Consider the following 13,351-nt stretch of genomic DNA (forward strand, 5'->3'; position numbering starts at 1 on the left):
CGCTGCAGCGGCGTTTGACTCCAGTTTGCACTCGTACAGCATAGACGCCCTTATGACGCTCTGTGGACATCCATAAGCTTTAAATGTGTGATTGATTTAATGTTTTTGATTAGTTGTTATGTAGTGTTTGTGTATTGCTTTAAATGTTGAAATATTTTTGGCAGCAGTTGCAAAGTTTTTAAGCATATAGGCCTAATTGTATTTTTTATTGAAGTTATTATTTCATAACATTTATTTGAGGCGTAATTCTAGCTCACGTATTTAATATTGTGGAGAATTACAGAGAAATTGTTACTTAAAAAAAATAACATACAGATTATGATGTTTGGAGTTTGAAGATAACATGTGATGGATGTCTCAGTTAAATTGAGACAGCTAACGATATAATATTATGTAACACTATGCCAATGGTTCTCAAACTTGTTGTTACCGAGACCCACTTTAAATATTAAAAAGTACTTTGTGGCGCATACTTTTATGGTGGTATTTCAAACCAATTAAATTTTGTAAATCATATTTCTGATTTTTTCACATAAAGGTAACACAGAGCTAACACTATTTTCAACTCAATGCCGTACCCCGTGACAGATTTTGACTCAGCCATTCTCTTTCCATCTTAACCCAGCATCTCTACTGACTGTACAGCAGAGCAGGGTTCTGAGTAACCACTTACTCTTCACCCCATTAACAAACGCTTTCAATTTTCATTTTCTGAATAGTACTTACTTTACAACATATGTTTCTGCATCAAAATAAAAGTTTCACAATTAAAAGGAAAACTTCTCGCGACCCACCAAAGAAACGGCCTGCGACCCACACTTTGAGAAACCCTGCACTATGCTATTGTGGAAATATCTTGAGGTTTTATATTATTACTTTTGCTGAGGTTGTTACCTAAAGTGCCTGTGGTTATGGCGTAGAACCACGCCATCGAAAGAGTGACCCGGAAAATTGAGTTCATGTACAAGATGGAATTTGGTTCAGACGTTCAAATTTGTTAAGGCAAGATTTACATAATGAGGAAGTTCATTATGTAAGTTAAACTGTTTTTAGCACATAAAGTGAATTTGCAGACAAACTTACATAATGACTTTTAACATTTTGTAATATTTTTTTTTTTTTTTAATTTTTGACTTGAAATTATGTGAAGGATTTTTTGTTGTTTATTTATTTATTTTTGACAATTAACTTTATATTTGAAGTTAAAGTACAAGAGAAATATGTTTTTAACTCGTCGGGTATAAAGAACCATAAAAGAAATCATATTTAATTAAGTCATTGTTCAAGTGGATTATTAGTATACTGTCTTTAAATATAGACTTCTCTTGCTTTCATTCTCGCAAAATCATAAATAAAGCCAGAGTAGTCCGGATTCATGTTCAAATTGAAATCATAGCAAGTCCTTCCAACCGATTTCTGGCTTTCTAGAGCGCAAATAAATTTCAATTAATAAGTTTTAGTTTTTTTTTTAAAAAAAAAAAAAAACTATCCGCTTGCAAATATTATTAGCAGTGACAATAACGATACAATACAATGTAATATGCAAATAGGACGGCCAGATTAGTAAATTTAATATCATTATCATGAAGTCAGGATTCAACGAGAAATAATTGTTTAAATAATTTATCTTTCAAAATTTAAATTTATTGTGCTAGATTTTTGCTGCCGTTCATAAATTTGAAGCCCTATGCAAATGTATTTGCTGTACATACGATAGAGCCAGCGTTGCATAGACCTCCAATTTAAGGTAGAATCCGAAAAACTTTAATAGTTGAATGCTCGCTAACCAAAATCAAATTCAGAACCATGTACAGGTAAAACGCATTTACTAGATCAGTGTTTTTCAACATTTCTTTCTTTTCGTTTGGGGCATACCAAAGTACGTTTCAAACTTTTGCGACACCCTGCATGTGATTTTTTTTCCCTAGATGCAAAAAAGCAAGCACATAAAAATACATACAATACATATTTTTAAAATTATGGAACGACTATGAGTTACAAATGAACAGCGTTAAAAGCGAACTTTCCAGCTTTAAACTTGGAAGACAAGTGTGAAATTAAGGTTGGTGTAAAAGGACACATTTTGCCGATAGGTGTCACTACGGTCTCCGTATCTCATGTATTTTTTACCTTTTACGAAAATTTACAATTTCTCTTACAAATTTTAACCTGGTGACTTCAAATTTTTAGAGAAGGAACTTCATAACCTATGGAAGGCAACAATTCGTGCTGATTTTTTTATTTAAAATTTTCTTAATTGTTAAGACAGTTCCATTGTTAAAGTTTTGGATATCCATCTTAATAATGAAGACATTTCAACAATGAAGAAAATTTTAAATAAAAAATCGGCACGGATTGTTGCCTTCAATAGGTTATGAAGTTCCTTATCTAAAAGTTTGAAGTCTGTAGGTTGAAATTTGTAAGAGATATTGTGAATTTTCGTGAAAGGAAAAAATACATTAGAGAGATACGAAGGCTGTAGTGACATCTATCGGCAAAGTTTGTCCCTTTAAACCAACCTTAAGTCGATTGGCGATAAATTTTTATTTTCTTCTAAAGATTATTTCTTTGCGGAAATTTTTAGAAGATATTAGAAATTACGAGACACACCTGACATATATTTGCGACATACCAATGTGTCGTGACACATCGATTAAGAAACACTGTGTAAGACAATAGACTAGTGTGGCAAACAATGTTATGCATATCAAAAACGAAAAGTAACAGACACTTACAAGATAGGCAAATGAAAGCGAATACATTTTAACCATGTAAGAAAAGAAAAAGAAATAGTATTATGTAGAGTGGAGTAGCAAAATGCTGGAAGGAGAAATTTAAGTTAAACCCGGAAGTGCGAGAGACCAAAAATGGAATATCAAGAAACTGAGATCGTTTCAACTACGCTTTCCATATTCCTACAAACGTATGTTTCAAGAAAAATAAAACATGGTAAATTGTGGATAAAAGCAGAAACTTAAAAGAACTTACAAGTATTCCTCACACATATGTAAAATATAGAAACATGAAGAAAAAAATACTTTAAAATATAAAGCAAAAGGTGTCAAAATAATGAGGAGAACGTTTTAAAATATGGAGCACGTCAAAATATAAAGAAAGAAAATGCCTTAAAATATGTAGTAAACTTAGTCAAAACATAAACGAGAAAAATGTTTCTAAAATGCAGAAGAGTCAAAATATTATATGTATAAAGAAAAGTTTTTCTTGATTTGAAGACGTATCAATAGCTAATCGTATACTAGCTTTGTCTACGTTATAAAATCCTTAATTGTTTTATGGAAAGTATGCGACGTACGGGCAGCTAAGAGAAAGCTGAAGAACGAAATTCTCTAAGTGACAAAGATCAAACTTACGTATCCATTAATTCACGGTCAATTGTTTTTATGATTTATTTATTTATTTTTTACTAAAGGACTCCATTAAGACAAAGAAATAGAAGTATTTTGGTTACATTATTTTATCAAAGAATCACACAATTGGCAACACTGCTGTCTAATGCGCAGTGATGAAACCAAGAACTCCAATCATGGTGAATTTTGTCCGAAATCTGAGAGTTCATTTGTTCTTCATCCCTTGTCCGTAGCAATAGGATTCATTTCATCAATCTTCTGTCTTTTTGAACGCCATATATCGTGATAAAAAAAAATCCTTCAACCTGCAGAAAAGAAGTACAATTTTGTGTGTGAAAATAACAAAGCAGAATGAATCTCTTGAATTTTAATTATTCTCTCGTTTGGCTATGACGAGAAACACATTGTGAATGTCATCTATATATATTTTTTCTCCTATCGTAAATTAAAAGCAAAAGTTGTGCAAAAGTTAGAATTACTTAGAAACTATCTGAATAATTTTTAATTGTGGTTCATTTTGCTTGTTGATATATAAATATATATTTTTTAAAAATAAAGTTGAGTGTTTCCTAAGGGAAAATGGCTAAGCTAATAGCAACTATAAAAGCTGTAATAACTAGACTTATATTCGCTGCTCATAGTTTCATGGCAATTCTCTATGTGACGTGGAAGAAGGGCAACCCTTTTTATTTGTACTTATCGTCTTCAATTCTTGCCTTGTTCTTCGAAGGAATTTTTACTCTTACCATCAAGACTAATATGGAATGGAAATGGTAAGTACCATACACATTTCTTTTTAGCATTGTTGCGCAGTGTATTACTTAAGGTAATTGAGTCGTCCGGTTTCAAAATGGCTCTTGTCCAATTACAGAAAACTGTAGGATCGATGCGTTTTGTAGAAATGGGAATATTTTAGGATGTTCAAATTTTTCACGTGAACACACTGAAGTATTCCCAGTTCTACAAAACATGCAGATCCTACATTATTTCTAAGTTTTCTTGGATTTGCAGTAAATAAACAAGAACTGTTTTGAAACTGAACTACTCAATTGATAAAGTGGAATAATATAAATGAAGACAATTTTATAAGTTTTGATTTTTTTTAAAAAAAAAATAAGAAACAAGAATATATCAAACTTTTTGTGTGTGGAATGTTGATTGATTCATTAGCAACAACATTCTTCGAAAAATTTTGAAAATTAATTAGAGAACATACGGCCTCTTAATAACAAATTTCGCTCTGGCGAAATGAGAACTAACTTGCCTACCTATACGCTCCTTCTATCATGCACGCAATTAGCTGTCGATATGTTATGTCCACGTGCCGATTTCTGTCTGGAAACATTTCACTTTCGATATGACTGTAAAGGGAACGCAAGAAGAGCAAACAATAACTTACTCTTTTCAGTTTAAAATTATTCATAAAATTTAAATAGAATTTTTTTATTAAGCGCCTAATATTTATGCAACTCAAACTCACATGGAAGTGTGGGTAATTGAAAACGACTAGATGTTCTGTTTACTTGATATTAACAAGTTTGAACATGTTTCTTTTCGTAGTAAGAGGGTAAAGAATATTATTTGCTACAATGCAATAAAAAAAACAATTACCGAAAAGAGAACTTTTTAAAATCAGTGTCTTTATTTACAAAATACACTAAATACAAGAGATTTTTGATGGGTTAAAATGTAAAAAATATGAGTTAGGTATTCTAAAAGCATTGGTTTGAGTTCTCCTAAGTTTGAGAAGTATTTTTATTGATATTAGGGAAATGGTTCGCTCACGCCCAATATTTTTAGTCTTAATCCCCTTTCTTCGTTTCACTCCAGCGAAGAAAAGTAATTTTTACTGTATTTAAAACAAAAGAAACTTTTGTTCATAAGCCAATAATATGCAATTACTCCACGAAAAATTCTACTTCTCAGTGCATTTTATAAATAAAAGCGTTTGCTTTTAAAAGAGCTTTTATGGTTATTGTTTTTTTTTCATTGTGAATGGTAAAATTTTTTTACTCTTATAAGGGAAAAAACATGCTCAAACTTGTTTATATCAAGAAAACAGAACGCCTAGTTGTTTGCAACCACCAATACTTAAGTGTGTGTGTGCTTGGGTTGTATAAGCAGCAGGCGCTTGATAATTTCTATTTAAATTTTATCAATAATTTTATACTAAAATGAGTAAGTTATAGCGAAATTTATGTGAAAAAAAATATTGCATTGACATTGAGTTTACGTATCTGTACAAAATTTCAGAGCTGTCCTTAGTATAGAAGTACGTAAGAGAACACCGTACATAAAGCATTGCATTTCCTCGTCTATCCGATTTGGGTGATTTTTGGATATGTTGTAGCTGAGGACCCTCAGGTCAATTCAGGCCGGTAGCCAACCCAAAAATGTAGGGGGCTCTTGCTGAAGTTAGGGAGGGCGATCCAAGCCATATTATAGTTCATCACCATCCTTTGCAAGCTTACCGTGAAAATTTTAGGGGGCAGCAAAAATTTAGGGGGGCCCGGCCCCCTAGACCCCCTGGATACGGGCCTGAGTCAATTGTTTATATGGGGCTAATTCCCTATGACCGACCCCATAACCTCCAGAGGTCACCAAAATTCACACCGTTACGTGAACTATCCTCATTTGCCACACACAACTATTTTTTGTATGCCAAGTTTGAACCAGTGTAACCTTTGGCGACCTCTCGAGGGCACAGGGTTGGTCATTGGGAGTTGACCCCTATAAACAATTTCTCGGGAGATCCTCAGCTACAACACATCCAAAAAATCTCCCAAATCAGACAGACGAGGAAATGCAATGTTGGTTATAAGGTGTGACCTTTGTTGTCCTCTTGAGGTCACAGGGTTGATCATGGGGAGTTAACCCCATATAAACAACTGACCAAAGGATCCTCAGTTACAACATATCCAAAAAATAATCCAAATCGGACAGACGAGGAAATGCAATGCTTTTGTACGGTGTTCTTTAAATTCCAAGAGTTAGATCTAATAATCAAACAAACAGAAAAGTAATGTAATAAATGTATTTTAATGAAAGGAAAAGAACACTATAGAACAAAGAAGTTTTCACATTCTTCAGCAGCAGCGAGGCTATGTACGTCGGGCTCACTGTTTGAGGTGAGATCTGAATTACTGTGGAGGGAGGGCACGGTGGCCCACTGGTAGAATACTTACCTTTGGTGGATGGGGTAACTGATTCAATCCCCGGACAAGTAAGTTTGTGGTGGATAACATTGTGTCTGTGGGTTTTCTAGGGGGTACTCCCGGGTATCAGCTGAACAATCAGGATGAGTGAGTGTGTAGCCCTTCTGTTTCGCAGCTGAAAGATGTCATGTTGGATTCCCAAGGCTGGAATCCCGGAACTAAATATTTCCAGAAGTTTTCCTCAATCTTACCAATAAAATGCTGCAGCGTCCTTTCAGTATATAAGCCCTGGCCGACTTAATAATAATAATAATAATAATAATAATAATAATAATAATAATAATAATAAAACTTTCTAATCTTCTTAATGTTTTAAAGTTATATATCACATCTACTGTATCTAAAACAAGTTAATAAATGGAATAACTTCACACAGAAGCCCAAAGCAAAACGAAAACCTATTTGTAGTGCGAGGGTAGCTGGTACCACCCCAAGCCGTGTGAATTTATGGTGGACAACACCATGACCGTGGGTTCTTCCGTTTCCTCCTACAGTCTCAACCACCAATTCTTTCATAAATAATCCAGGGTAATTAATCTGTCTTCCTTAACCTAATAGGCGTAAAAGAGGAAGTAACACAAAATATTTCATTTCAAAACAAAACCGTATCCCATGTCAGAGAGCACACTGAGCGTAATGACGTATATTCGTGTTTTCAACTCTTCATATGATATATTTTTGTAGCTCCTCAGCAAGTAACATACGTTTTGAAATTTAAAAAAAAAAAAAGCAACAGAATGAATGAACCAAATTGTATTATATACATTTGAAAGGTACACTCTTAAACTATTTTTCCATATAATCACCATGCAAATTAAGGCACTTATCATATACTGTGGCACAAGTTTTTCAATACCGTCGCAATAGAAATCTACCGCCTGCGTTTTCAACCTGGCTTACACCGGCATGCAGTTTGGCACCAGTATCAAAGCGTTGCGTAGCGAATCATGTGTTCATCGCTGGGAAGTGGTGGTAGTTGCTCGGCGCCAAATCCAGGCTGTATAGTGGGTGATCGAACATGGAACGGCTAGTTTTAAAATCAGTACATCATTGCCTCACTCATTATTCCATGTCCGTACACTTCACATAGTTGGCGGTGGATTTCAATTTTTTTTTTTCCAACGAAAACCTAATCACAGAATGCACCTCATAGGAGCCGGGATTTTCTATTGCAGCGCACATTGTAACACGCCACTGGAAGTACAGTAGAAGCGCCGCATTTCTCATGCTACCAGCTGGATGCGTACTAAATATGGCAACGTTCTAACCAAAAGATGGGGACTCTAGCCTCTCTAACTATAGCGATAGGCCAAAGCGTCTTGTACTTTCTGGACAACCCTCGTATTATTAAGACCAAAAGTTGTGTCTTGTTTCCTAGCAATAACTTCGAGGAGAATCAGAGGCACACTTCGAATCTTACTGTCATGTTTATGTTCAGTTTCACCATTTGACTGCTAAGATGGTTTAAAAAATACTTCGAATTTCGACATGAATAGATCTCTTTCAGTCTGTTTCTAAAGTTGAAAATTTAACCATTAAATTTTGTATAAACAATTCTATACACAGTGGCGTATTTGGGGGAAGCTTCCGGGCTTAAGCCCCCCGAATTCTTACTTACTATAGTAAAGTATATGAAATGTCTTGCAGAATTTTCACATTTTCAAAGCCCCCCGAAAGTTAGCAAAGCCACCCCGAAACAAAATCGTAAATACGCCACTGACTATACATAATATTTTATGAACAGTATAAGCCAAGCTAAGTGTCTGGTACGATTTAACGGTTGCATCTTATTATTATATTATATTATGTTGATTGATGGACAGTATGGCAAAAAAACATAAATGTATGGACCACTGCACTAAGCTTTCTCATTCACTTTTAATAAATTAGCTCAAGTCATGCTGCATTTATTACTGATACATTTATTTGTGAAATATGGGGCAAAAATGTAATCGATACTTTCGGAAAACTTCGGCTCAAAATTACCTAAGCGAACTTTCAGGAAATTGTAAAAAAAGGACTTCACTTCCAAGAATAAATTACCCAAATTGATCGTTTCCAGAGGAAAATGTATATGCCACTTACAGGATTATTGTTGAGGTATTTATATATGAAATATGGACAAAACCCCCTGCGTCATATTTTGAAAAAAATTTTTCAAGAAATTCCGCTCCGAAGAGTGACCCGTACAGATTTCTATAGTAAGCAAGAGGATACTGTATATTTGTACACATACCGCTGTCCGGAGAACGGATTTTTCTCTGTGCAGAGATGACTACCCCCAAGAATAAATTATCCCTTCTGTATTTTTCCTAGAAATACGACTTGTTATGATGAAAATTGCAGGGTTTATATCACATCTCATATAGGTTTTTTTTTTTATGGAATTTGATTTTATGAAGCACGAACAAGATCACTAGAGACGTTTCAGGAAAAAAAAAATAGCAAATTTTGACAATTTTCTTTCAGTAATTTACCTTATTTTAAGGGGTAAGAAGAGAAATACAAAGCCCCTTCCTGTAGAATCTTATAAAAACATTAAGTTTAAAATAGGCTACTGTGGTTCAGTGGTTTGCCTCCCCTTTAGTCTAGTTGCTAACACATGTGCCTTCGGTGTACGGGGTTCCGAGTGGGAGAGCCTTTGGAATTTTAATTGTCCTCGATGTTTCTGTGTTCGTGTCCCTGTTGTTCTAGGTTAATAGAAAAGCAAGTAAAACAAGAAAAAATCAGTAAGCAAGTTAATGAGACACGTTCGGTGAATCAGTTAAGTTTTTTTTTTTTAAAAAAAAAAAAGTGGTAGAGCGTTTCCCTCTGGTGCCTGGGGTCCTTGGTTCGATCTCAGCTCGCTCCAAATAAACTTTGTGGTAAACAAACACTGTATGCGTGGATTTTTTCCGGGTTATCCTGTTTCCTCCTTCTTTCTTCATTCCACTATTGCATTCGTTTGTCATCATCATCGTCTCCCTTAGCCTAGCCGGTATATCTGTGGGACGTAAAACTTATGGCCGTGTTCACCAACCCCACGAAGTTCAACTGTTCAATGAGGGTCATAACCATGCTCGGTGAAAGTGTCTGCTTCACCGACAACGTTCAAGGTTAAGTCTCGGTCAAATGGTGGATAAACTTGGTTTTAGCTTGAACTGCCGAATATGGGTTTAAACTTCGTTGATCCAAGTCAGTCCGTTTACATTCAATAATGTCTTTGTATTTTTCCACTAAAGAAATTACAATACCTTTCTCGTGTTCGGAATTTTTATTTTTTTTTATTTTATTTTATTTTATTTTATTTTATTTTATTTTTTTTTTGCTCGTGGTTTCATTATTTTTTCCATCACAATTACGATCACTGAAACTAGACTACTCACAACTCTATGTACACAATCTCGAAAGTCGAAAAGACCGGCACGCGATATACTTTCTTCATGTGTTACTTTGTTAAAAGAAGATTAGAGACAAAGGACAACAACCAATCAGACTCGAGTTTACAAATTGACCAAAGTTTACTTAAACGAGATGTACTGAACTTCGACTTTCAATGGTGCAACAAAAATCCTGGAATCACGTTTAAACTTGAAAGTTTAATGTTGAACGCGTTTGAGTGAACGCACGTTTAAACTTCGTTGGTGCACACGCATGGTCGGAGTTAGGAATTGTCTCCTGGGGGTGCAGACCTTTTGTCTGCTGGGGGGGGGGCACGATATATATATATATATATATATATATATATATATATATATATATATATATATATATATATATATATATATATATATATATATATATATATATATATATATATGAGAATTGAAGGATCTTATAGATGGTACTTTTATTTTAGTCAAAAAATTGGGGGCAATATACCCCATTCCCCCCATAGCTCCGCTTAGCACACGGCTGTTAAAGATTGCATTATTTTCTTAAATTTAAAATTTGATCTTGATACATTGAAGAGTATGACCTCGCGGCGAGTGAACATCGGGATGAAGGAACAGACGGAGAAACATCGGTTTTTCATTTCTCGGTAAAGCTTTGAAATCTAGATCGCTCGAAAGTAATAAATGAATAAATTGATGCGGAAGGACAAAACTGAAAATGAAGTTATTCAGGGAACAGTAAAGGTGAGACCAGTAGTAGAAAGACTGCAAGAAAGTAGTCTGAGATGGTTTGGGTATGTAAGAAGACCTTTGGAATATATAGTTAACCTTGGATGCTATAGACCTGGATGAGAAACAAGCCCGAGGCCGTCCAAAGAAGGGCCGGATTGTGTTAAGAATGATATGGTGCAGTGTATTGCCACAGCGAATATGATACAAGCAGTAGCGTACGCAGGAATTTATTTCGGAGGGTCCAAACTCAATATGAGGGTATTTTATATGAAAATTCCTAAAATTGCCCCTAAAATTAGGCTATATTTACACTAAAGTCGAAATTTCGGGGGGGGGGGGGTCCGGACCCCCAGGACCCACCCCCTGCGTACGTCCGTGGATACAAGATAGAAACAGTGGAGGACAGCGATTCGTAAAGCCGATCCCAACTAACTAGGAAAAAGGCTTCGTAGAAGAAGAATTTAATTAGAGAACATTCCATAAAGCGTTTGTTATATTATAAGGTTGAGAAAATATAGGGCTGATGATTTTTGACGATTTTTTTGAAACGTTTATTTTCTCATATTGTCTTCTTTTCAGTATTCGAATTCGCCAATTTGTTCCTAAGTCACTAGGAAGTATACAGTCTTGTTCAAAAAAGAAAGCCTGGGTTCCCATCTCTCGTTAAAAAAAGAAAAAAAGCCATACTTTAGTAACAACACGTAAGAAATTTTGGCTTTAAATAAATATCTAATTGGCAATTTTATTTCCATCTATGAAAAAGAATAAAAGAATTACATATATACAAGTATAAGAATAAAAGAATAAAAGAATTACATATATACAAGTATAAGAATAAAAGAATAAAAGAGTAAAAGAATAAAAGAATTACATATATACAAGTATAAGAATAAAAGAATAAAAGTATAAAAGAATTACATATATACAAGTATAAGAATAAAAGAATAAAAGAATGAAATAATAAAAGAAGAAAAGAAGAAAAGAATTACATATATACAAGTATAAGAATAAAAGAATAAAAGAATTACATATATACAAGTATAAGAATAAAATAATAAAAGAATAAAAGAATAAAAGAATAAAAGAATTACATATATACAAGTATAAGAATAAAAGAATTACATATATAAAAGTATAAGAATAAAAGAATAAAAGAATAAAAGAGTAAAAGAATAAAAGAATTACATATATACAAGTATAAGAATAAAAGAATATAAGAATAAAAGAATAAAAGAATAAAAGAATAAAAGAGTAAAAGAAGAAAAGAATTACATATATGCAAGTATAAGAATAAAAGAATAAAAGTATAAAAGAATTACATATATACAAGTATAAGAATAAAAGAATTACATATATACAAGTATAAGAATAAAAGAATTACATATATACAAGTATAAGAAAGCACCGACAAGTTAATAATTTAATCCTAAAGTAAGATTTTGTTTTTTAAACAACATTTAATTCTCTATTTAATTATTGATACAATATTTCAAAGAAAAATTCAACTAAATTACACTTTAAGATGTGGATTTTTTTTTTAATTGAAACACAGTTTTATAAACATTTCATAACAAAAACCGCTTAGAACGAAGCAAATCTTCTTATTCCAGACCTCTGTGCAGTTATTCCCCTTTCAGCCAAGACTGACATCATTTTTAACGTAGTTCATAGCTCCTAAGGGATTGTATTTTATGTGAGGCTTGTTAAGAGCAGCCAATTTCTTTTTTCTTTTAGCCCTCTCTTGTGGTACTACAATTTCCATTCAGGGGGAGTTAGGCGGTGAATCTTGCGTTATCTTTTTCTATCTTTCTTAGCTTTACTTTCTCCACATTTCGACTAAACAGATTTATATATAGGGGAAAATGAAAAGATAGTAACGTTCAAACAAACAAACAAACATCACCTGACTTTCAAAAACTCCTACATATGTACCTTGAAATAGGATTACAGCAAACGAAATACGTATAATAACCATATGCCAGTGTTTAGAAACTTGGAACAACACTTTATTTTTAATATAAAATTATTTTATGTTTTCCTAAGCAGAAAAAAAATCTACATATCTAAACTATTTTTTAGTATTCAGTTTCAACATGGAAGTAACCTTGCAAACAGTGACTATAAATCGCTCCAGAAGCGAATTCTTGTAATAAAAATTTACGAGTACAAGTAAATACATACGAGGGCGCGTCCAATAAGTTATCTACCTAGACCAGTGCCGTAACAATGGACGGTGCAAGCGGTGCAATGCACCGGGGCCCCGAAGCCTAGGGGGAGCCGTCGAGCCTGACATTTCAATTTGTGTTGATGCTAGTCATTTGCAAAAAGAAAATCCTAATATCCATGCATGTAACTTCTACAAATTTGCAGTCTTCTGATATTGATCTGCAAATAGCAGAGACAAATCTGAAGAAATCACTTCGGCAAATGAAAGATCTTCGGGGAAAGCATGACAAGTTTGCGAAATCCACAAAAAAAAAAGAAAAAAAGAAAAAAAGAAAAAAAAAGAAAAAAAAGAAAGAAAAGAAAAGTGCTCAAAATTAAGTATTTCAGAAACATTTCAAGAGAAATGCAAAAGGTTAGCAAATAAATATTTTGATGAACCGGCCATGGATAGTAGACTAGGTGTATTGGAAGATACATTTCGTGTTACTGTATTTTA

General features: G+C 33.7%; 1 protein-coding gene across 1 annotated transcript in view; it reads left to right on the plus strand.

Annotated features, from left to right (window-relative positions):
* Nucleotides 1-3,947: 3,947 nt before the first annotated feature.
* The window catches only part of LOC145677021 (transmembrane protein 26-like), a 72,506-nt gene continuing 63,102 nt past the window's right edge, over nt 3,948-13,351 (plus strand). Inside the window, exon 1 of the mRNA XM_081747727.1 lies at nt 3,948-4,141. Coding sequence (XP_081603853.1) covers nt 3,948-4,141 — 194 coding nt within the window. The remainder of the gene's footprint in view (nt 4,142-13,351) is intronic.

Source organism: Thermobia domestica, unplaced genomic scaffold (genome assembly GCF_964235325.1).
Source record: "Thermobia domestica unplaced genomic scaffold, izTheDome1.hap1.1 HAP1_SCAFFOLD_534, whole genome shotgun sequence".
Lineage (NCBI taxonomy): Eukaryota > Metazoa > Arthropoda > Insecta > Zygentoma > Lepismatidae > Thermobia > Thermobia domestica.